Source organism: Vulpes lagopus, chromosome 1 (assembly GCF_018345385.1).
Source record: "Vulpes lagopus strain Blue_001 chromosome 1, ASM1834538v1, whole genome shotgun sequence".
Taxonomy (NCBI): domain Eukaryota; kingdom Metazoa; phylum Chordata; class Mammalia; order Carnivora; family Canidae; genus Vulpes; species Vulpes lagopus.
The window spans coordinates 121,295,048-121,320,156 of NC_054824.1; the positions used below are offsets into that span (position 1 = coordinate 121,295,048).

The following is a 25,109-nucleotide window of genomic DNA, read 5'->3' on the forward strand; positions in this document are numbered from 1 at the left end:
CCGTTAGCACTTCACTAAGCCCTCAGGCAGGGTTTTCTTCCTCTCAGAATTTTTTTTTTTTTTTAGTACCATTTATCAAATGACCATTAGCACAAGTTTAAATGCTGCAGAAGAATGCTTACCTATGTAGCTGAGTAACACAGGGAGGAATATCAAGCCGTGCGTGGCTCCCAGCAAGACCATAGCCAGATACATCCTGAAGTAAAATACCTGGAAAATCTGAGATTTGGCAAAGGCCAACACCACAATCCCTCCAAATTTCGTTAGTGTGATTCCACTGAACACCTGAAAGAAGAGACAGGGTTGGGAAGCAGTTACCAACCTACTCTGATTCCTCACGTAGCGATTTTCTGACAGGCAAGCCCCAAAGCAACAGGCGGTGAATTCACCCCAGCTTTCAGAGTTACGGGTAAGAAGCACTCTGTTCTACCCAAAACAGTTTGATCTGCGTGTGGGTCTGGGAAAAAAAGGCTTAACAGTAAAAGCATGTATTCTGCACAGTGGAGTCTGTCTTTACACAGAGATTTCCTTATATTCTAAGATGAAAACTATTAGGTATCAAACTGTTATAAAACAGCATTCATTGAATGGTATTTTCTAGAGCAGCAAAGTAACTGACTAAAAGGCAGAAGCAGGCTATGGGGTTGAACTAAGACGATGCTCCGGGCTCTGAGCACCACAGCTCCCTCGCGGTCAGCACGTGTGCCTGGCCTGGGCTTTACATGGAAAGGCCTCCCGGCCCTCAGACCAAACCTCTTTTCTTTTTCCTGCTCCACTGCCTATAAAGGATTCACCACAGGGAACAGTTTTAAAAATTTCCGGATAGAGCGATTTCATAAAATGCCTGAAGACCAGTCATCTTGGGGAGTTGCGAAGTAATTAAAATTCTGGTTTCCCCACTGAATTTCCCAGTTCCTGAGAAGCACTCAGTTGATGAGCTGGGTGCTTCATGTTGAATCTCTGGCCAGGCTACTTACAGAACTGCCCATGTGAGAGAGCGCCTCTTCGGCCCGTTCCACGCGGCTCCCCTTCGCACTCACTGTGAACGCTCTCGTTATGTGGCTGCAGAACTCCACGGAGATGCCACAGCTCTGGAAAAGAGGGCTTCCATTACGACTGCCCTTTTGCGGCTGAAAATCCTAAGCAGGCAGGCACTTCTCTTGCAGGACCCATGGTTTGCAGGGTGCCCCAGGAATGCACAGGAGCCCTAAACATCCCCTTGCCCCCATCACACCACCTGAAGGTGTACTGGACGATCCGTGGGACCCTCAAGGCACAGCACCCAGAACTGCTCTTCTCTATAGCAGATTGCCCTGTTTCAGGGGGATCTGTTGAAGCCTCTCAAGGTTGCCCCCACCCCCCAAGAGCCAGCACAGGGTCATCAGATTTGCTTTACTTGGGCCTCATTGCCACTCCTCCAAAAACAGTGTTCATATCTTAAGTACAGACAAATGCTATTTTAATACTTTCTCAAACACTCCTATCTTCGAGACTATCAAAAAGTACCTGGCAACTGCATGGGAAGCAAAAGGTACTGGTAGAGAATTCTACTGGGAAGGAGCATTTTTATGAAATAAAAAGTGGGTGTCGTGTCATGTTTTTGCAAACCCTTCAGTATAGATGTTCAGGGCAAAATACCCCCGCAACATCATGAAGTCACACGTTCATTATTCTATGCAGCACTCATGCCTGCACTCCATTAACACTCCTCTCACCTGTCCAAGAGCTGGTCTTGGTCTCTGACCCCAAGAAACAGCTGACAGAAGTGACCCAGGAGTTACGAACAAACCAAGCAGACCACGACTCACCATGACCAGGTTGACCAAGGAAACCGCGTTCAGACTGATGCCCCACAGCCACATGACGCCAAACATGTTGACCAAGATCATGGCAATGGTGACACACATGATCACTGCAGACCACAGTTCACAGCCCAGGAGAACCAAGGTCACCAAGAAGATGGCTCCCAGTGACACGCTGAGGTTAAAGATCGTGTCATCAATAATGGTCAGGTACTGTTCGTAGAAGACATAGAACACACTGGAGAAGAGAGGAGAGGGTTCCATTACGGCTCGTTCTTGCTTCTGGAGGATCTAGTTTTCCATGCTGCCGCTACTGTAAGACAAACTACTCTGAGAGATACCGCTTGCATAAAAACTCCGTTTTTGCAAGACTCCTCTGCAGTAATTCAAATGAAACTCTGAACACAGACACCCAAAGAAGGGCCTAATAATGACCTAAAATGTGTATCTTGTATAAAGTTTCTGTTCATGAACCAACCTATTCTACTTCATAGGCATTTACAGAGACTATTTCGTGGTATTTTGAAAAAACAAGTCCTGATCTATCCTGAGAATTCCTTTAGGCCAAATGCAGTGGTCTGAGAAGAAAACGCTTTTTTGGCAAAGTTAACCCACTCTTCTCAGGAATTAGGACACCCACTCTGAGAACTTCTTTCATGAAAAAACAGGCTGTCTTCCTGTCAAGGAATGGGTTGGAACTCCTTTAAGCAAGATCATAGGGCTGGGGAAAAATCACCTGTTTCTTCTACTTTTCAAAATTTTCCAAATTCAGGATCTCCTAATGCTTTTTTTTTTTTTTTTTTTTTTAAGAAAAAACCCCAACAAGCAAAAATGAAAAGCCTCCATAAAGGCACTGTCCCAGGTAATCGGTGGTCAGGGATAACCCGTGGCTACTGGCCTGGAACGGCAGCTCAGCCCTCTCTGTGAAGCCTGGTCCCCTAGGACCGTGCCCTCCCGCCGGACTGCGGTGTGGGAGTGGGTCTTTTGCAGACTGTGAGTTCTGGCCCAGAGACCAAATTTTGTGCAACCAGCCCTCAGACCTTGGTGGGTGCCCAAGAGCCTGGCCTTCCTCACCCAGACGCTACCTCCCCTTGCTACTTTTTGTTTGTGCTCATGACAGAGAAGGTGCCAGAATGAAAGCCAAGGAGCAGCATCCCACCAAAGGAGCCCCCAGGATGCAGACCCTCATGCAAGACCCCTCATTTATAAAATTCACACTACCTGTACGGGAACACGCGGTAGTGGCTTCCTTTAAGACTCATGGTTTTGGTGATGTTATTGGCAATGAGGATGGCTTTTCTCATGGCGTCAGTAAAGTCAGCAGAGGTCTGAAGCACGGTGTGGTAGGTCATGAAGTAAGTGGCTCCGACACTCGTGTCATTGCCGACGAGGTTAACTGCTGAGCTGTAGGCAGCATGTCCCCTAAGAGAAGACTCGGTGGTGTCAGAGGCTGCAGAAAGTACTCACAGAACCCGAAGTGCTCAAGGCTAATGGGAACCACCTGACCCTGGGCTCAGAGGTCAGATCGACCACCATCTTAGAGACAGGGAAGGGCCCCCCAAAAGGGAACAGTGAAGGTTTTGGCGTATTCTCTCTCACACTGGCTTTTCTTTATTGCTTTTGGTCATTTGGGTGCTGAGGGGCTCTTGTTTCTACACCTGGTTCTGCTCGCAATCAAATGTGTTTTCCTTACGGTGTTTGCTCAGCAGTGTTGTGTAACAGGAGGTGAGAAAGTACAAGGCCCTGGAGTCTGTGGCCGTGAGGCTGGTCTGTCCTGCCACGTACTGGCCTCAGAACCCTGGGCAAAGGAACTGAATCTGGGTGGCGGTGTCCTCTGCCACCTACTCACAGGCTGTGTGATCAGGGCGAGGATGGGGATGAGGTGCCTGGCACGCAGGTGGCTCCCGTAAGTGCAGGCTGTTGCTTTCATAAAAGCTGAACATGCTCTGTTTTGTTTTATGTAGGCCAAAGTGTTCAAGTCTGCAAGCAGACCAAGCTGCAATATTCGTTTTTATTTTTAGGCACAGTCTTTCCACCGTACCAAGTATAGGTCTCCAAGTGCAGCCATGATATACATGCCTAACTGATGGGATTCTGGTCAAATACATATTCTTAGGAAAAACAGGGGAAGTCCCGCGTTTACCTAACGTATGTGTAGACACTCCTCTTCCTCCTACAGAAGGCTCTGAATCGTACCCCCGCTCCCCCACCGCCCGACTTCCGGCCCTCTTCCCTGTCTCTGGACCCAGACATCCTGCTTCCATGGTAACTGGCTGCTTGGCTAGATGGGGGAGTGAAACAGCCCATAGCCCCATAGCCAGACGGGCTGGCGAGAAGAATGGTGGGGCTAGAGGAATCTAAACCTTAGTTCAGGATGACATTCAGGGACCAAGCAGAGAAGCTGTCCCTGACACCCACAGATGGACTTGAACACATTCTGAAACACCACAGGTTCCCGCTCCCCTTCTGCCCTGCTAGACACCTGCTCAGTGCTCCGTGTCCACTTGCACAGCCAGGACACAGAGACAAGAGTAAGAAACAAGTGCTTGAGCCAGGGTGGTATCAGTTGAAGACAGTGAGAAGCTTTCCTTAGAGGTGTTTTAGGTTTTCTGTTTGTTTGTTTGTTTGTTTGTTTTTTTTTTTTTTTTTTTTTAGTTTTCTGTTTTCACAGAAGGATCGGGATAGGATGGGTAAGGGAAGAGAAGAGACCTTTCTGGTACAACCGCTTCTACCCCAGCCCTCTGCTAGTTGTCCAGTGCAAAATAAGGCAGGTATCTGAGCGGCTCAGTGGCACTTACCCTTTGCCGCACTTGGGGTTTGGGTTATCAGAAAGGAACATGGGCAGGAATCTCATGAAGTCTTCACCCTGAGGCCTCCGTTTGCCCTCTTGGGTCAGAGGCCTGCAGCGGACGCAGGCAGGGTCGACCACTGGCACAAACAGAGGAGGGGCCAATGTGAGAAAAACCGGTCTCCAGATTTATTTTTAAAACATGTAAAGATATTGATAAATGAGGGGAATTATTTTCCTCAATCTTTTTCCTGATCCAAAAGCTTCTAACACACGTGATTTTCATAGCCTAATACAACAGAGATGCCATCTTCATCTGAGGCAGGCTGTACAAACTCTATTCCCTAAAGCAGGTTTTCTCTTTGACGATGACTGCAATTGGTCCTATCAGAGCACAAGGCTTCCATGTTTTTATTCAGAAAATTTGAAGACAGGGGCACCTGGGTGGCTCAGTCAGATAAGTGACAGACTCTTGATTTTGGCTCAGGTCATTATCTCAGGGTCATGAGATGGAGCCCCACGTCAGGCTCTGTGCTGAGCAGAGTCTACTTAAAGATTCTTTTTCTCTCTCTCTCCTTCTCCCTCTGTTCCTCCTCCTCCCAACTCCTCCTTGTTCTCTCTTAAAAAAAAAAAAGATAAAGAAAAAGAAAAGGAAATTCAAGGGCAACCTCAATGCTCCTAACAAAACTACAGGGCAACAGTGAGAACTAAGGGAAGCATACCTGTGAGATGCTACAGCCAGATCCCAACCAAAAGGCACTACTAGTGTTGTTTGGGAAAAGAGAACGCTGAAAACTCTGAAAACCAGAGTCCCCTGACCGAGGCCCTGTTTGTCTTACAGCCTCGTGAGGGGAGGGAGGGGGAGACAGAAAAACATGACAACCATCCAAGAGCATGGCCCAGAGAGAGATGGCGACCAAGGAAGTGGATACCAGCGCCAGCATAATCACAGCTATAAACTGAGGTGAAATGCAAACCAGGTTTAAAGGATAATGTCACAAAGATCTGGAGAAGGACATGAAAGTACCTGAGGCATTGCAGAACTGATCTGTGCTGTTGTAGACTCTACAGCAGGAAGACTGAGGCTTGACCCAATCAAAATAATCGTCGATCCAGGACGAGGGCGCAAAGCCTATGCGGGTACTAGCGAGAAGGAAGGAGATGAGAAGGAAGGAGATGTTACTGACTTGCTCCGCGGGGAGTCTGCAGATTCAGTGCTTTTTCTCGAAACCTAACTTCCATTCCTAGGTGTTATACTGCTGCCCAGTCAGAGGGCAGACGTCATTACCACTTAATGGGAAAACCCTTCGGAATAGGAGTTGGTCAATGAATCCTTTTAAAGCTTTTGCTTAGGTAAAGCCAGAGTTACCATGATTCTGAACACCACACTTTCTAAGCACATCTATTTTCAGTAAGAAATTTCAGGCCCACAGGGCCTCTGGCCGAGAGCCCCTTCTGACGGCTGCTGCTACAGGAGGAGAACATTGGGTGGTACTGACTAGTTGTCCAGCTGAGCCGCGCTGAAGATCTGCTGCACCAGGGAGTCATTATTGCAGCCCATGCCCCCGCACACCATGTTCTGCCCTTCCAAAGAGGTGTAGTCGTGTCCTTCCTCCAGGACAAAGTACACAGGGGGACCTGCATGCAGGTATTTGAGGGACTTGAAATAATCCATCATGTAGGAGTCCTGAAAGAATGATCAAAGAACAGGGCAAAGCATGAACGTGCTGACGATGTCTAGGTGAGGTGATGATGGCTGAGGGTGAAGAGAGCACTGCAAGGCTGCTGTCGAGATGTCCTCAGCCCAGACCTGGGATTCCTGACCTAGCCAGTTCCCTGCTCCTCACCCTTCTTGCACTCAAGGCACTTCTCTGGCTGGCCCGCCATCAGGAGGGCACCTCACGAGGAAAGAGGCTTGCTGCCCGATTTCTCTGGCTTTTCCAGAGGCCCGAGAGTCCCAAATGCTAAGACGGGACCCCCTGGCAGGGCTCTGTGGCAGGCCTCATAACCCAGGGGAACCTGTCAGCTCGTACATTTAGAAGCTGGCATCCACTTAAAATAACTGTGTGCAAGTTTTGAAAAATTTATTCATATCACTGACTAAACAAGATAAAAGAGAAAGCAGCTTACATCTGGCATTGAAAGAGACTGATCCAATCCAATCTCCACTTTGTTCAGGACTGCGATACTGAATGAGAGAATGCCCACAAATACCGCTATCTGGAATGAAAAGTGAGTTATGAAATGGTGACTGCTTTGTGTATTAGAGCTTAAGAATGTAAATAAAATTTAAACACATAAGAAAACCCAGGATTTTTCTCAACTGAAAAGTTTACGTGACATGTTAAAATAGAGAAGAAGGGGTAGTGGCTGAGATGTGAGTATCTAGAGTCAAACTACCTGGGTTCAAACCCTGCTTCCACCACTTACAAACTGGGTGGCCCTGGAGAAGTCACTTAACCTCTCTTGGTTTCTATTTCGTCAGTAAACAGGAAAAAAAGATGTATAACATATAACAGTCTTGTGTATTAAATGAGAGAATCTAGGGATAATCCAGGTGTTAGCATAGTACCCAATATTAAATGTTCGATAAATGTTAAGTATTACTATTACTTTACCATTATTGAAGACTAACTATGTTCTTTTAGTAGAGAAGTGATGGGTTATTGTTGGCTACAGTCAGTATATAAATGACAAAATGCTCTTGCATGGTTGCTGGGGATTAGGGACAGTGGGTGGTGTGGGGAGGAGGCTCGTGGCACTATAAAGGGACATCGTGAAGGAGACTGCTGTGACAACAGTTCTGGATCTCGATCGCAGTGCTGGTTATTGCAATCTGCACATGTGATTAAGTGACTCAGAACTAGACACAGACACTGTGCCAATGTCAAATTCCTGGTTTTGCCATTGAACTACAATTATGTAAGACGACAGCAAGAAGCTGGGTGAGGGGTACCTGGGTCGTCTCTCTACTATCCTTGCAACTTTCTGTGAATCTGTAATTTTTGTGTGTGTGTGTGTATGTGTGTAATTATTTCAAAATAAAAACTGAATGACTGCTAAAAGCCAGCTAGAAAAATATTCTACATACTTGCACATATTTGCTTTTGCAATTTTGTATATATACTTAACAGCTGTCAGAATCTCCTTCCCAAACTGGTATCTTTTTTTTTTTTTTTAAGATTTTATTTGTTTATTTTAGAGAGAAAGGGTGTGCATGTGAGCAGGGGGAGGAGAAGAAGGAGAGGGAAAAGCAGAGTCTACACTGAGCAGGGCGCCTGACACAGGGCTTGATCCCACGACCCTGGGATCACGACCTGAGCTGAAGTTAAGAGTTGGATGTGGTTAAGTTACAGCTTAACTGACTGAGCCACCCAGGTGCCCCACCCAAGTTGATTTCTAAGACGGCAGGTGACACATCTGTTTTGGGGAGAAAATAGAGGAAAACCACAGAGAGACTCTTACCACAATGGGCCGCATCCAATCCTTAAGCAGAAATGGGGAGTAGGAGTTTTTGAAGAACCGAAATAAGCAGCTTTCTGAGGCCTGGATGCCGGTTCCACCTTCAGAGCCTGTGAGACAGCAAAGGACGTCCAGGCGATTTTTCTGAGTGGACAAAGAGGAACAAAGGTCATGCCCTCCTGTTGCCTCCTTGGACCCGAGACTCTAAACAGGCTGTACTCCTGACAACAACTCACCTCTTGACGCTTAAGGTCTAACCCCAAGAGACTCACAAAACAGGTAATCTGAAGAAGGAAGTCAATGAGGACCGCCATCCCGGCAAACAGAGAGAAAGTGTGCACTGCGGGCATCTGTGACAAGGCTCCTGCAGGGGGACAGAGGCTGCTGCATCACTGCTACTGCCAGCAGAGGACTCTGTGCAGTCCTCTCACCCATGCGTACACAGGAACACAAGGGGCCGGAGCAGGCCGCAGCCACGAGAAGACCCGTCCTTCCCACACTACCCCCCACCCTGGGGAATGCCGCCGCCGCCGCCTATGGACGTCATACCAGAACTCAAGATGGGTCCATAAGCCTGGTGTTGTACAAAATGCTCTTGGCACCGGAGCCGCTTGGGGAGTTAAAAATGCAGGTCCCTGGGCACTACCCCCGTCCTACTTAATCACAACAGTGGGAATTCATGCCCAATTCAACTGTATTTGACAGGCTCTCCAGATGAATTTACGCACATTAAACCCTGGGAACCATCAGTATAGGTAATTTCTTACAGTACCTTCTTTGCTTTGCTCTAGAGAGGAACAGTGTTTTTTTGTTGTTGTCTGTTTTTTAAGATTTTATTCATTTATTTGAGAGAGAGAAAGAAAGAGAGAGAGAGAAAGATTATGAGCAGGGGGAGGGGCAGAGGGAGAAGCAGATTCCTTGCTGAGCAGGGAGCCTGATGCAGGGCTGGGATCATGACCTGAGCCAAAGGTAGACGCTTAACCAAATGAGCCACCCAGGGGCCCAGGAACAGTATTTTCAATCTGCTATTACAACAACATTAGTCTTCCACTTTCTTTACAACCAAATGAGGGTGCTCCCAGTCAGAAGTACTGGGTTCACATGGAAACTGCAAACTGGCAGCCCATGGCCAGACGTACCTGGTATGGTCCATATTAGATCAATCCATTTTAGGATGAATAACCAGTTCTTCTAAAAAGTAGCCAATATTTAACAGTGAAACCTGACACAAAAATCTAGATTCACAGAGAAAAAATAAAAAGAAAAGAAAGAGTAACAAACAAACTGGACCTAGCAGCACTGGCCCAGCAATATGTAACTGCCTTTTTGAGGCCTGTGTCCTCTGCATGCCACAACCCCCACCGTTCCTACTGTTCCCCCCAAAATCCAGCCTTGAGGCACAGTGTCAGCTGCTATTCTCATCACATTTTCTGATGAGAAAATCAGAAAAATAACTTCTTTGCACCTGTATCCATCAAAAGGAAGAGTAAGGACCACAGGTTTCAAAGCGCATTGCTTTGTAGAAACGAAGACCAGTATAGTGGTGCGTGTCTGTTTTGAAAGAATGCTGCCTTCGATGATGCTGTAACAGCCCTGCAGGATGGCCCGGTAGCCCATGGAGGCAGGTCTGTTTGTGGTCCATGGATCGTGTGTCTTCTCTGGACCTGCCGGGCAATTTTAATCCAGCCTCCTCCTGAAAAATGGACTGTTTTCTCATCCTGCCACTACCACGCACCAGACATGGGGGCAGGCAGCCCTGTGAGGAAGGCTGGTTGGTGATTTCTCCATAGGAAAGAAATACGGAAGCGCTGGTTTCTGTTCCAGCTTACTCTGGCTCCTTGTAGTGAGGTGAAGTCCGAGGACCCCTGCTCATTAATGAGGCTGCTTCCTCGAGGATTTGTGTGTAGAGAGGAAGACTGCCTATGAGAACACTGGTGAACACCCTGCAAGCCAGTGCCTGTGGATTCTGCTCAACTGCTGTGTTGGCAAGGATCCTGTGGGTGCATGAGAATGCCAATTTCAAAGATCAGCATTCGCCACAGGTGCCAAAAATGGGAAGCAGCAGAGGAGTTCTAGGTATCTGTCACCCTGGGCCCCGACATTAACACTGTACTGACACGACATGAGAAAGAGGAGGGGTCCCTGGTGGCCCATGTGGCTGAGCACCCGACTCTTGATTTCGGCTCAGGTCATGATCTCAGGGTCATGAGATCAAGCGCTGTGCTGGGCGTGGAGACACTTAAGAATCTCCCTCTGCCCGCCCCCCAGCCCCGCTCCCTAAAAAAGAGGACACTTCCAAATGATACCCAAGATACTGCCACTAATTTTTCTTGTGGTCCACTCTGATACTTTCTGATTACAGAGTAAAGCTGTTTAAACAAGGAAGCAACACAAAGGGATGCATTTAGATACCCAGATCCTTCTACTCCCAGGCTCAGAAAACTGTGGGATTGATAGAATTCAAAGAGAAATTACCTAAGAAAAATGCTACAGCCTCTGAAAAGGAGGACAGGAACATACTAGGAGCCACTTCTCCCAGGACCCTGCCCAGCTGCTGTTCCAGAGTTTCTCCTTGAAGACGTTCATCGCGCTTAAAAAAAAAAAAAAACAAAACCAAAAAACAAAACACAGGGCATTAACATTTCTAAGTAATAAGACTATCTCTTTGCTTCACTGTTGCTCTGTGTTAATTCAATGGTAAAGACAAATGATTAGGAGCTTCTACTTACTGTAGATAAACTTTTGATGGGGGACCTGCAACTCATCATGGCAATTTGTCCAGGGTATTCCTAAACCCCAGAGTTAAGCTAGGTAACAGGTGAGATGCTCAAGGAAGCCTGGATCATCTTGTCAGGAAAATATACGCAACGCATGCTGCAGGGGGCTGGACCATTAAATTATACTCTTATTTGCCACTGAGTCCCCAAGTAGGGAGATCAGGAGAGAAGAAATTGATTGGGACCATTTTCTACATCAGCAAGTCCTATGCTGCCCTTCTTTTTAGTAGCATCTCTGAAAAATCTTTGATTCTTGCATACTCTTGGAGATCCATTTTAATAACAGTTGTATCCAAAATACTTTCCAGAAACATGCAAGCCCTTCTTGCACATGTATTTAAAATGGAATTTTCAGAGCACTTGGGTGGCTTAGTCGGTTAAGAATCCGACTCTTGGTTTCAGCTCAGGTCATGATCCCGGGGTCCTGGGATAGAGCCCTGTGTTGTGCTCCCTGCTCAGTGTGAAGCCTGCTTCTCCCACTGCCTCTGCTCCTCCCAGCACCGTCTCCCTTTCAAATTAAAAAAAAAAAAAAAAATCTTTAAAACTAAATTCTCACTTTATTCTCTCAACCCAATAGAAGGATGAATTTCTTGGTCTCAAAATGTCCCGAACAAGTTACAGACACCAATCAGCAACACAGAGAACAGGAAACAAAAGCTTCCTCACTGTCCACATTCACAAATACTCTGCATGGAGTGAAACAGCCATTAATGCAGCCCCCTACTTGGTCAGACAGCAAGCTCTGTGAGACTATGGAAATATACCTGGTAGGTTTGGACCAGAATGAAGATGTTGTCTACCCCAACAGCCAACACCAGGAATGGGATGACTTCGATCACGATGAGGGTGAGGGGGATCCCAAAGTAGCTGAAGATGCCCAATGAGCACATCACTGAGCTCAACACAATGAGGATCCCAGCGATGCCAAGGGAGATTTTAGAATCCACCTGTGATATGCAACAAAGACACAAATCATCAGTTATCATTTTACTCCGATGACTAAAAAGTCGTCATTATACCTCTTTTTGGGTATAGTCTATTTGGAGCTAAAGTCCTCTCTGAGTTTGAGAGAAGATATGAAAAATGTTCAAGTTCTTCCCTAACAACATGTTTTATGGGTTTCCATTCTTCGGTGATGGTGTGGTCAAATTAGGAAAACCTGGATTATGGGAAATAAATTCTACGTTTAAAATAAACCAAAAATTTGGAACTGAAGAAAACACGTGCAGGAAATAGAAATGTTACACAGGGGAATGTACACCAGTTTTGAACATAATTGAGTGTTGGGCTCTGGCTAGGCGTGAAGCCTATTTAGGATTCTCTCTTTCTCTCTCTCTCTCTGCCCCTCTGCCCCCTCCCTCTCCAAAACAAACAAGCAAAAAAATAGAGGCAAAAAATATGACATCATGCTGTGCACCATCATTTCACTCCAACACACACACACACACACACACACACACACACACACACACACACCACTTACTAGAAACCTGCTACAGCTTTTGATGTGCCCCAAGGCTATGGAAATGTACAGAAACATGACGGCATAGCTGATCAGAACAGTGAAGACATCACCGTTACTTTCCCGATTCAGTTCATCCTCAATACTTCGCTCAGTAGTGAAAGAAATGGTCAGATTTGGATTCTCGTAGTTTTTCACAAAATTAATAAACCTGAAGAGAGAGCAAATTTTATATTTTTAGTTTGTAGTTAAAACTTAGTGACAGCTAAGTGAGGACTTTTTTTTTTTTTTTTTTTTTTAAAGTGAGGACTTCTTCCCAACTTATAGGACACAAAAGCCACACTTACTTAACCTGTATCCCTACATTAGGATTTTCGACACTGGAGAGGCCAGAAGGTAAGACACCCCCAGATTATAAAGTTCCAGTCATGACGAAGTTTCTATTGCCTGAAACAAGTTTAGGACAAGTTTAAAAGTTGGTTCGTTGGGCACCTGGGTGGCTCAGTGGTTGAGCGTCTGCCTTTGGCTCAGGTCATGATCCCAGAGTCTTGGGATTGAGTCCCACCATTGGGCTCCCCTCAGGGAGCCTACCTCTCCCCCTGCCTATGTCTTTATCTCTCGTGAATAAATAAAAATCTTTAAAAAATTATAAAAAATAAAAAAAGTAAAAGTTGGTTAGTGGTGCTGGCTTTGGCAGCACATATACTAGAACTGGAATGATGATTAGCTCGGCTCCTGTGTAGAGATGACATGCAAATTCATAAAGTGTTCCATCAAAAAAAAAAAGTTAATTCATGGTTTCATTTCTTTTTTACTAAAAAGGATTTCTAAATGAAGCATATTATAACAAAGAAAAAGAAAAATGCTCATAGAACAAACCTCTGATTTACAGATTCAATGCCACCCCTGTCAGGATCCCAGCTGACTTCTTGATAGAAAGATATGCTGATTCTAAAATCCATATGGAATTGAAAGGGGCCAGAGGAGCCAAACCCTTCCTTTTCAAGAAGAACAAAGGAGGAGGACACATGCTTCTCGATTTCACACTTTCTATACAATGACAGTAATCAAGACAGTGTGGTACGAGCACAAAGATAGGCAAAAAGATAAAAGGAACAGAGATAACAGTCTAGAAAGAAACTGTATCTGTGCTCACTGAATTTTCGACAAGGTGGCAAGACTATCTAATGAAAGAAAGAATAACCTTCTCAACGAATGGTCTGGGATCATTTGGATAGCACATTACATAAAAAAATGAACTCAAGTGGATCTAAGACCTAAATGTGAGAGCTAAACTATAAAACCCTCAGAAGAACACAGAGGCATAAATCTCCATGTCCTTGGATCAGGTCGTAGTTTCTTAGGACACCAAAACTTTGAGCAACAAAAGAAAAAACTAGAAAAATTGGACTTCAACACTAAAAACTTGTGCTTCAGCGGACACCAGCAAGAAAACAAAAATAAACAAAACAAAGAAAATGGAAGCAAACACCTGGAGGTCATATATCTGACAGATTTGTAAAATATATAGGAATTCTTATACTTTCATAATCAAAATACAAATAATCCTGTTAAAAATGGGCAAAGGATAGGAATAGACATTCCTCCACAGAAGTTATACAGATGGCCAGTTAGCACACAAAAAAAGGATGTTTGAAATCATTAGCCATCAGGGAAATGCGAATCAAAACCACAATGAGGTACCACCTCACACCCACTAGGATGGCTAGAACCAAAAGGTCACGTGGTAAGTGTTGGTGAGGATGTGGAGAAGTAGAACCCCTCACACAGGCTGGTGGGAATGTAAAAGGTGCAGCCACCGTGGAAAACAATCTTGCAGTTCTTCAAAGAGTCACCATATGAGCCAGAAATTCTACCCTTACTTAGGTATATTTCCAAGAGAAATGAAAACATATTAAGTTCATACAAAAACCTGCATATGAATGTCTACAGCAGCATTATTCACAATGGCCAAAAGGCAGGAACAATCCAAATGTGCGTCAACTGATGAATGGATCAAATGTGGCATATCCATAAGACCAAACATTACACAGCCATAAAAAGGAATGAAGTGCTAATACATCCTATAACTTGGATAAACCCTGAAAACATGCTAAGTGAGGAAGCAACCAGACACAGAAGTTCACATGTATGCTTCCATTCATATAAATGTCCAGAATACAATAACATGGACACAGAAAGTAGATTAATGGTTTTGCAGGGCTGGGAGGTGGGAGGATGAGGAGCAGAGGATGATAACTAAAGATTTTTAAGATTTAGAAAGAAAAACGTTCTTGAATTCACTGTGGTGACACTTGCATATCCATGAATCTACTAAAAGCTCCTGGATTATATAATTTAATTGGGTATAATGTATGGTATGGGATTTATATTCCAACAAAGCTGTTAAAAAAAAAAAAAGCACTGAAAAGTAGAAAGGGTCAAAATGCCCTATCTCCTCAGCCCTCTGTCCTATTCTCTAGGGGTTACATACAGGTAACGATTTCCCAGGGTCCTGTGCTTGATATTTTTTCTACGGATGGACAGCGTGTATAGCACATATAATCCCAGCCATGTTGATTTCAGCTTTTACATCCTATATCTGGAACCATCAATTTGCCTCTCTTTAGTGACTGCGTGATCTCCCAGAGTGCACAACCCTTACTACCATGCACCCAGCTTGCTCCTGGGGGCTTGCTCTAAGGAATGGGAGCATGAAACATTTCTCCTGCACAGACTTCTGCATTCCTGTGCGGGGATATCTATTTACACAAGGTTTGCAGATGAATTGATGTACAGATGTTTTTCCGAGCATCATTAGTGCCAAGTGAAAAAAAATGACTTAGATCTGCTGTTGGCTAATTTAGCTGAATGAGGCTGAAGTGCGTTGTGCTAGCATCTAGTTTTCCACAGACAAAGACAGCAACTCACTCTTTTTCCCAGGCCTGGGCCCTCTGGAGCTTCTCTGTATCATTGTAGTAATTATTGACAGGAAAGGTAATCACAAGGGCTGTAGCATTATTGTAGTTTTGATCTAGAAAGGAAAAACGTGACATCAAGCATATGGGAAGTGTGCAGAAAATCAGATACACACGAGGGAAAAATCACGTGGCAGTGAGGTGACTGATTTCTCACGAGGGCTACAGACTGCTCTGAGAACAAAAACCAGAAGTTCACTGACACAGTGTCTATGCAGCTCAGTTAATGAATAAATACATCTATCTGACGTAGGCAGGTTCATTCAGGACAAGTAACTTTTTTGTTGTTGTTTTGTTTTGTTAAACTACGTAGCACGTGAGGCACCTGGTGGCTCAGTTGGTTAAGTGACAAACTCTTGATTTTGACTCATGTCATGATCTCAGGGTGGTGAGATCAAGCCCCACATCAGGATCTACACTGGGTATGGAGTCAGCTTGAGATTCTCTCTCCCCTTCTCCATCTGCCCTTCCCCACACCCTGCCACCCTGCTGCTCGCATGCTCTCTCTCTCTCTGAAACAAACAAAATTATGTAGTGTGGGAAAAATTTCAGGCAGAAAGGTGATTCCCCGCCCCCCTAAGTCCTCCCTCCAGGCTCCTACTTTTCCTCTCTGCCATCTGAGATATTCCCAGAGATAGTCCATGCAGGCCCAAGCAAACACATTTGTTCTTCCCCTTTCCTTCTTATTTACATGAATAGGAACACGCTGTTCTGCATATTACATTTTTAAATTTTTATCTTGGAGATGACTCCATTTTAAGACATAAAGAGCTTCCTTATTCTTTTTTTTTTTCTGCTGTATCCTATTTTCTAGCATAATTCAACCAATCTCCAGTTGATGACATTTTTGCAATTTTTTAAAATTATAAACAAAAATACCACAAAGAATAACCTGGTGTAAGTACTTTTTCATGTATAAAATACGTATTTGGAGAATCAATTCTTACAAGTACTAGCACTGAATAAGAAGTATGTGCAATTCTAATATTGATAAATTCTCTCAAAGTGTCCTCCAAAGAGGCTATCCTTTTTTTCATTTCTTTATTCAACAAGATATTTACTGAGACCCTGCTTCATGACAGGCATTATTTTAGGTAGTATGGATATATATCAGTGAACAAACAAGAGGAAAATGCCCGCCTTCCTGCTGCTTACATTCAATTCTAGGAATCATTTACACTCCACTAACAATGGGGTCCCCACCAGGTTCATCCACCAAGGTTTATCAAAATCTTAGGTCTTTGCCCGTGTTAGGTAGAAAGATTAATGTGAGGTACATTTCACTATCTAGGAGTGAGACTGAGCACTTTCCACATATAATTAATAGCCACAACATGTATTTTTTCTTTTGTTAACTTTCACAAGGCTTTGCCCACTTTTCTTCTGGGTTGCTCACTTTTTTTCTTTTTTTTTTTTTTTAACAAGAGCCCTTCATATATTAACGACACCCTGTTTGTTATGTATATGGTTTTCTGCCCCCTCCAGTTTAGTTGCCTTTTTTTTTTTTTTTTTTTTGGACTTTATGATGTTTGTTTTCTCAATAGGAACTTTAAATTCTTATGTAGTCAAAGTTATCAATGTTTCCTTTAGTGGCTTCTGGGTTTTGTGTCTTGCTTAGAAATGCTTTTTCCGTTTTAAAATTATTTTTAAAAATTCTTCCCACATTTTCTTCTAGATTTTTTTTTCTTCTAGATTTTTAATAGCTTCACTTCTTATATATCTGTTTTTGACACATCTGTAGTTTATTTGGATGGAAGGATTAAGATAGAGATCAAATTAAATTTTGATGGCCTTGGCTTGCCAGTCAATGACATGATCATTTCTCCACCTATGAGAAGTGGCATTTTATGAGGCAGAGTAAAATTTAAATATAGATATGGCTTCTCCCCTCCTTTGGGGTGAGGAGAACAACATCTAATTGGCTTCCCTGGGCTGAAGAAAAACCTGTTGAATTGCCTAATTAGGCCTCAGATGCCAAAGATGTCACCTGAATCATGACCCCGTCATAGCTGGTGCCGTCTGTTCCAGGTCTACAAGAACTGGCAAAGAGCAAACTGACTGCTCCTCCTCCTGCAGAAGTGTCTCAATTCTTAACCAACTGGTTTAGGAGGAAAACAGAACAACTTTCTTTCTTTTTCCCCATATCTCACATGTTATCTTTCTCCCATTACAGACGTTCTTTTTTTTTTTTTTTTTTTTTTAAGATTTTATTTATTTGAGAGAGGGGGGAGAGTGCACGAGCAGGGTGAATGGCAGTTTCTCTGCTGAGCAGGAAGCCTGATGTGTGGCTTGATTCCAGAACTCTGAGATCATGACCTGAGCCAAAGGCATATGCTTAACCAATGGATTCACCTAAGTGCCCCCATAGATATTCATAGCCTGAGGTCCCACAACTCCCTCAGGGTTCCTTGAAGTCCTTGAAACTGAATAATGAGTTAGGTGGAGGTGCGTAAGTATAATATTGTGGGGAAAAGTCCTTGGCTTTTCAAGTGTGACTTTATGAAGGCTAACACCATCTACTTCTTTTCAACCCAGAAGAAAACCCAAAGCCAAAACCCAAAGCAAGTCTACACTTGAGATTTAAGAGATAGGGAACGAGTAAGATTATTCAATTGATGAAATCTTCATAATTGCCACTTGACTGTCCATGACAGAACCAAGACTACTTTATCTAAGAGGAAAAGTAGAAGCTTCTCTTACTTACCATCATAGCCTCCTAACACAAGCCACGGGAACACTGGCCCACCAAATGTACCCAGGCAAGGATCATGGAGCAAACTGGTATCATTCAGAGATGCAGGAGCCCTGAGAAGAAGTTTAGAAAACATCTCCCAGTTAGAACAAGCCTCAAGACATCACAGAGACCTAAACATTTACCCAACGAACAGTTAAAGACGCCGATTATATCCGAAGTACAATGTGACCCTGCGGTTCCTTAGGTGAGTAACAGAGTTCAACACTTGCCTTCAGGAGCTCAGAACCACTTAGTGGCAGGCAGGCAAACACAGCACGATGCAGTATGACACAGCACATAGTGCGTGGCGCAGAGGAGCAGCTAATACACAAAGAAGAATGCCACCAAATTCAGGCCTTAGAGAAGCAGGTCTCTAAGGCTGGAGGAGAATCCACTGGGGGGTGGGGGAGAGGGATGTGAGGGTGCTCCTACAATGCCAACTTGGGCAAGGAAGAGAGAAAGAACGGATACGTGAGAGAAGAGAGCAACAAGATGGCAGTGTGAGGAGCCATGCCAAGTCCCGTCTAGAGCATGGTACACCCACAAAGGGGAGGACTTCTGAGGGAAAGGACAGTTGGAAACGGTGAGGGATAGACAATGAAAAAAAGGATTAAGTGCCATGCTCTGTGGTTTGGATTATCACCCTGTAGGGAGTGGGGAACAATGAGACACCCCGGGAAAAAGGATGTCGTGAGCTGTTTTACCCAGGTAACTCAAATGCTAAAGTGGAGGAAGGTCTGGAAGTGAGAAGGAAAAGCCTGCAGACCAGTCAGGTTTGTGCAAGGGTCTAGGCAAAGACGGTGCAGTGAAGACAGCCAGTACAGGGACCAGCATTTCAGGACACCTCCTAAGCCAGAACTCTGCTGGGCCCCTAGGAAGGTTCTCACAGAGAACACGAACTGCAGACCTTCAGAGCCCGTGGCCGATGGGCTCAGGCCCCGGATGTCAGGCCCTTGCCTGGGGAAAACCCAGAAGCCAGGTCCCATCAACCCACACATGGGACTCTCCCACCACATCGTGGATTTGAGGGCTCATCCAGAGGTTAAAATCCACAAGAATCACATGAGGGAGGTAAGGATGAGGAAGGATGCAGAGAGAGCGCCTCCGGTTTGAGTAACTGGTCGATGTTGGTGCCATTACACGATATGGGGGGTATGGGGAAAGTAGGGGATCTGTGCTTGGTTCTGGGTACACCAGGTTTGTCATTCCTGCAGGACTTTTGGGGGAAAAGCCCACGAAAAGTTGGTGAGGAGGGAGCGGAGAGCTGGAAACACGGAAGGGCAACCAGGAGCACACAAAGATTCACAGCAAAGTTTCCACACCAACTTGAACCACAACCCACCATAGATAAAACACAAGTCTCATGCATCTCCCTCACTGCCAAAATTTTGTTGACTTTCGTTTTGTAAGACAGGGAGTAAACAGCTTTGTCTTTTAAATATAAATATTGAGGAACATTAATTTTTTTTCAATTTTTTAATTTGCCCATGGCTGCCCTGTACCAATCTCTCCTGTAGAGAATGCTGGTTTAGGGTGTATAGGCACACACTTACTGTTTTATGGGGAGAGCCCATATTTCTTAGAGGTGATCTCCTTGAAAAAGAGCAAACACAGCCTAACCACCTAAAAAGTCACATCCCAGTAACAAAATAGAACAGAACTTAAATTCTGATTTTAAACAGAACTTAAAAAATAAAACAGAACCAAACCATTCATCAGAGTGGCTGGCTCCAGAGATGTGGTTAGTTGACAGCACACTCAAAAGTGACAAGGAGTAGGGGCCCCTGGGCAGCTCAGTCAGTTGGGCATCAGATTCTTGGTTACAGTTCAGGTCATGATCTCATGGGTCATGGGCTCTGTGCTCAGTGGGGAGTCTGCTTGAAAGATTCTCTCCCTCTGTTCCTCTCTCGACTTGCATGCGCTCCTGCTCTCTCTAAAATACGCAAATCTTTAAAAAGAGTAGTAAGAAATAATCTCTCTGTCCCCACGGTGATGCAACAGCCATGGTGGTTGTTTGGCTGAACAGCTGTCTCCAGGCCAGGTCAGGGCACTTAGGGACAGCAGGCCTACCAGTGCAGGCTGCTCTCCCTGGCAAGGGCACAGGCCTAAAGATCACCTCACAGGTCACCTAGCACTGTGACCAACGCAAATGATAAATGCAGCCTGCCCGGCTAGATGTGCCTCCAATGGGAAGCACCTTCAATGCCCTGCAATCTAAACTGTGTACCAATCCTACTTCTCAAGGGGACCCTGCACATTTTATTTCATTTTATTTATTTTGAGCGAGAGAGCACGCACACATGCATAAGAGGGACTGAAGGGGAGAAAAAGGGATAGGCAGAGACTCTCCAGCAGATTTTATGCTGAACGTGGAGCCTGACCTGGGGCTTGATATCACAACCCCGAGATCATGATCTGAGCTGAAACCCAAGAGTTGGATGTTTAACCAATCCAGCCACCCAGGTGCCCCAATATTTTAAAAATAATTTGATATCATGGGATAAATTCCTATTTGAAAGACAACAGAAAGGACTCTAGGTTTCTGTTTCTGTACTATGATACCACTGCTGGTGTAGCAGGTGCAACTATGTGTTATCATTCTAGGCATGAGTGTAAGGCTGAGTGGTACCAGCCATTCCTTGATTATACACCATGAACACTCCCACCCCAGGATCTCTGTACATGCTACCTGTATACTTGGAACACTTTTCCCTCTGATATTCACAGGCACCCTCCTCTCCTTTCTGTTTGAGCAGGTGTCCACTCCATCTAAAGCAGTACACCCCCACTGCACTCTCCTTGCCAGGCTTAATTTCTCCAGAGCTCTCATCTCTACCTGGCATCAGAGCATATATCTATTTATTCATTGTCAGTCTCCATCCATTAGAACTTATGCTTCGCAGGGCAGGGTCATGCTGTGTGCTCACTGCTAGTCTCCGGCACCAACAAGTGTAGTGACAGCAAGTGCTCCCATGTTGGTGGGATGAACAAATGACCCCTTTCTTGCCACGTACCGTACACAATATAGCAAGTGCGTGTGGTAATCTGCATACACATAGAAGTCATCCCCTATTTTGTGGTCCAGCATAGAATGGCTGTTCTGGAAGTAATTTAACACGCTCATAATGGTGCAGTTCTTGTTATAGGGTGAGAGCGGGGCCACACAGATGTCCTGAAGTGTTACAGTCTCATTGTTGTAAGTTGCGGTGATGTTTTCAATGGCGGTTTGTAAGTCTAGAACCTGAATGAAGATTTTAAAAACAAATCCAGAAACACATCAGATTTCTCTCAGATTGTGCCCAATTGTTTTTGCCCTGACAGGTCAGAAGATAAAAAGTATTTGGGGAAAATATTTCCTCACGCAAAGGAGAGGACCAAGACGTTCTCTGGTAAAATATCTAATGGCACCAGAGGCCCACTCTCAGAGATAGCCAGCTGGGATAGAGACCCTGCTAAGAGGTGTCCAGAGAAACAGGATGGGGCACCATCACCAGGACATAAGTCAGGGCAGGATACATGAACATCTCCCCTTCCACCCTTCTGTAGCAGTGAACAAGAGGGCCACAGAGGGCAGATGAAGGCAATTTGCCTGGTCCTCCTGACATGCCCTTTTACCAACAAAATGCTATCTACTACCTTGCTTTGTGCTAGGATTGTTCACATATGTTCCTGTATTTTCTCACAGAGAATATCTTCCTGGAGGTAAATGACTATATTGTGCATCTTTTGCAACAAGCTGGGAAAAAGCATAGTCATTGGGTGGAAAAAGATTCTGTCAAAGTCTTGTGACCATTTTCTTTCTTTCTTTCTTTTTTGAGACCATTTTGAAGTTTGTTAAGATACCAGACTTTCTGGGAGATCCCTGGGTGGTGCAGCGGTTTAGCGCCTGCCTTTGGCCCAGGGCGCAATCCTGGAGACCCGGGATCGAGTCCCACGCCGGGCTCCCTGCATGGAGCCTATTTCTCCCTCTGCCTGTGTCTCTGCCTCTCTCTCTATATATATATCTATCATGAATAAATAAATAAAATCTTTAAAAAAAAAAAAGATACCAGACTTTCCATAGGCAAGAGCAACATTTAAAGGGAAAACCATGTGACTGTGCATTCATTAAAAAAAAATTAGTGGGTGTCATTTATTCATAGATAGTTTTTCAGGGCAAGTGCAACAGAGAAAAACACAAAGGCCTCTGTAAGAGAACAGGATGGATCTCGTTCCCAATGCACCTCTTACCAAAGGCAGGCTGGGGCCCACATTCAGGCAATGATAAATTCATTCCTGCAGGGAGGGTCAGCAGAAGCTCCTTCCTAGGTCCCCAGCACAGCCTAAGAGGCTTCACTCCTTTGGGTCCTGGTACATTACTTTTCAAATACCAAGGGAAAAAAATAAGTAAGTTCATAAGGTATATTATAAATATGTCCTACTTCAAGAGAGAAATGTTCAAACCAATTTCAAGAAGAAGCAAGCCCTGCTGCTATATGAAGTAAATACAAAAGCACTAAATTTTCCATTAAGTTCCAACACCCACCATTTGCTTTCTTGAAAAGCAAATGAAAAGTGTCTTTTTTGTTCACTGTCGATTTTCGAGATACACCACTATGTTCAGCCCCAATCTCACATCAGGTAGAGCTAGTCAACATGTAAAAGCCAGTGAACAAACCCACGGGGCTCTCGAGCTGATTTCTGCCAAAAACACATTACCTGGTGCAAGATCCCTATGTCAAGCGGGGGCCCAAAGGGCACGTCGGATCCTGAGGGGTACGGCTGGTAAGTGTGCACACTGGTGTGGGGGGCCTGGATGATGAGCTGCTCCGTGCGGAAGAAAGGCCCGAAGTGCGCATCAAAGTACTCTTTCTCCAGGCGTGCCTGGCTGCCAGGGGCCGACCACAGGTCCACTGGGTTGGTTGTGACCCGGCCGAACACCAGGCCTGAAGAGCAGGCAGCAATGAAGGCCAGGGAGAAGAAGATGATGCAGCCTGGGTTTCGGATGCAGAAGGAGCCCCACTGTGTGAAGAGCCGCCTCAGGCAGCCCTCAAATGCTGCACCAAGTGCATCGCAGCAGGATGCCTCCCCTGGAAGAGCGGGAAAGGAAGGGAGGGTGGAGGTTAAGAGCCAAGCCATTCCTGAAAGTCAGAACAGGGCAAGTGTTAGCTACAACCACATGGTGGTGAGAACTATGCCTGCGGCCAGGGATGGCACAAGACCCTGTGTTGCTCCCCACTGCCCCCCCAACCCAGACCCTCAGCAGCTATCGTGCCTGCCTACCGTGACAGTCATCTCCACCCGTCAGAGGAGCGATGCTCACACCCGAGCCAGGTTCTCCGGAGCACTCGGTCCAAAGCGGTTCCCATCCACCTTTGCAGCTGCACCTGCCCTCTGCTTGCTCCATCAGCCGCTCTGCAGCTCTCACCCCAACCCTAATTATCCTATTATTATTCAGTGCCTGGTTCCTTTCTGTCACCCCAGTTAAATGGCTACTCCCACAAAGTCAGTCTTGATCACAGCCATGTCCTTGACATGAGCACAGAGTCTGTCCCGGGCCAGGCGCATAAACACTCGCTGAGGAAATGAACACACAGGTGAACACAATCCTTACCACGTAAGTACAAACGTGCCTACCTGTGTCACTGGCATTTACAGAGAAAGCTATGTTGCTATCAATGGGGGTGTACTCAGAGACAAAATAGCGTTTTCTGAAAAATAAAAACACGTAAGCAGTATTAGCAGACCTCTGACATGATCAAGCTGTTTCTGCTAATCCTATAACCTCAGTAAAAGCTTACTTCCTCATTCTGTTTCTTCCTCTTTAAATGCTGTCTCCCCTTTTACCCCCCACCCCAGGTTCCTTTGCTCTAAGTCCTGCTCACCAGCCTCAAGAGAAAATATAAGAAGGTATTTTTTTTTTTAAGATTTATATTTATTAGAGAGAGAGAGAGCAAGTGGAAGGGGCAGAGGGAGAGAGAAAGTTTAGCAGATTCCACACTGAGTGTGGAGCCGATATGCAGGGCTCAACCTTAGGATCCTAAGATCATGACCTCAGCTGTGCCACCCAGGCACTCCAAGAAGGTATGAAAAAAACTGGGACGCCTGGGTGGCTCAGCAGTTGAGCACCTGCCTTTGGCTCAGGGCGTGGTCCCGGATTCTCGGGATTGAGTCTCGGGTTCCCTGCATGGAGCCTGCTTCTCCCTCTGCCTCTCTGTGTCTCTCATGAATAAATAAAATCTTAAAAGAAAAAAAGTATTAAAAAAAAACTCAAGCTAATAAAGAATAATTTCACCTTGTAACCTTCATTTAGGTTGAAAACTTTTTTAGGTCCTTTAAGAGCACTGAACATTGCTGCAGCAGCAATGCGCATACCTAGTGCCTAGAGTACTGTTCTCAACATTGGTCTCCAATTAAAGGAACCAGGACTCCTTGCAGAGGAGGCAGATTCCAGGGTGGGGCAGGAAAAATACGAGATGAGTCTGGAACATCTTGTGATTCCAGAAAATAAGCAAAGGCTTGAGAAAGGTGAGGGCATGTTAAAAAAAAAAAAAAATCCACAGGAGTCAACCAGAAGGTGCTTTCAATGGTCAAAACTGGAAAACCTGAGCAATGAAACAAATGACAGTGTTGGATAGAGCCCCCCCCCACACACACAAAAGTCCATCATGTAAATATAATCGAACCAATAAACAAATAGAGCATAGGAAGGGTAACTGTCTGTACAGAGTAAGTCCAATTAGTAAGTGCAGAAGAGATGCAGGAAATACAAAATCACCAAGTCACCATTAGGCAAACACCACAGAACTGCTGCAGACAAGATCTACCAACGGATGCTAAAAATCAGTGGACAGTTTTAGGAGAAACGAGGCCTTAGCACAGCTTTGACCTATCTCCCTTAAGATATTTATCAACTCCAAAGGGAGAACCACCAACTCTACAGTAGAGAAACCCAGCAGACACCCTCTTCACCAAGTGATCAAGGTTATTATCCCCAGTGAAGAGACCTATTGAGATCGTGTACCACCAAAATGAGGTGCTGAGAATGATAAATCACTTCTGTAATATTTTTGTCAGAAACACATAATCTCAATCTCATCATGAGAAAATATCAGATAAAACCTAAC

The 25,109-nt window shown here is 45.0% G+C and overlaps 1 protein-coding gene across 1 annotated transcript in view; it reads right to left on the minus strand.

Moving 5' to 3' along the window:
- The window catches only part of NPC1 (NPC intracellular cholesterol transporter 1), a 52,706-nt gene that overhangs the window by 1,266 nt on the left and 26,331 nt on the right, over positions 1–25,109 (minus strand). Inside the window, exons 7-24 of the mRNA XM_041737086.1 lie at positions 23,620–23,693; positions 22,702–23,072; positions 21,018–21,244; positions 17,974–18,074; positions 15,223–15,325; positions 12,313–12,502; positions 11,594–11,776; positions 10,528–10,642; positions 8,289–8,416; positions 8,056–8,196; positions 6,721–6,810; positions 6,090–6,277; positions 5,618–5,733; positions 4,601–4,730; positions 3,024–3,224; positions 1,809–2,040; positions 978–1,091; positions 123–285 (exon numbers count right to left, since the gene is read on the minus strand). Of these exons, the coding sequence (XP_041593020.1) occupies positions 123–285; positions 978–1,091; positions 1,809–2,040; positions 3,024–3,224; positions 4,601–4,730; positions 5,618–5,733; positions 6,090–6,277; positions 6,721–6,810; positions 8,056–8,196; positions 8,289–8,416; positions 10,528–10,642; positions 11,594–11,776; positions 12,313–12,502; positions 15,223–15,325; positions 17,974–18,074; positions 21,018–21,244; positions 22,702–23,072; positions 23,620–23,693 (2,867 nt within the window). The remainder of the gene's footprint in view (positions 1–122; positions 286–977; positions 1,092–1,808; positions 2,041–3,023; positions 3,225–4,600; positions 4,731–5,617; positions 5,734–6,089; positions 6,278–6,720; positions 6,811–8,055; positions 8,197–8,288; positions 8,417–10,527; positions 10,643–11,593; positions 11,777–12,312; positions 12,503–15,222; positions 15,326–17,973; positions 18,075–21,017; positions 21,245–22,701; positions 23,073–23,619; positions 23,694–25,109) is intronic.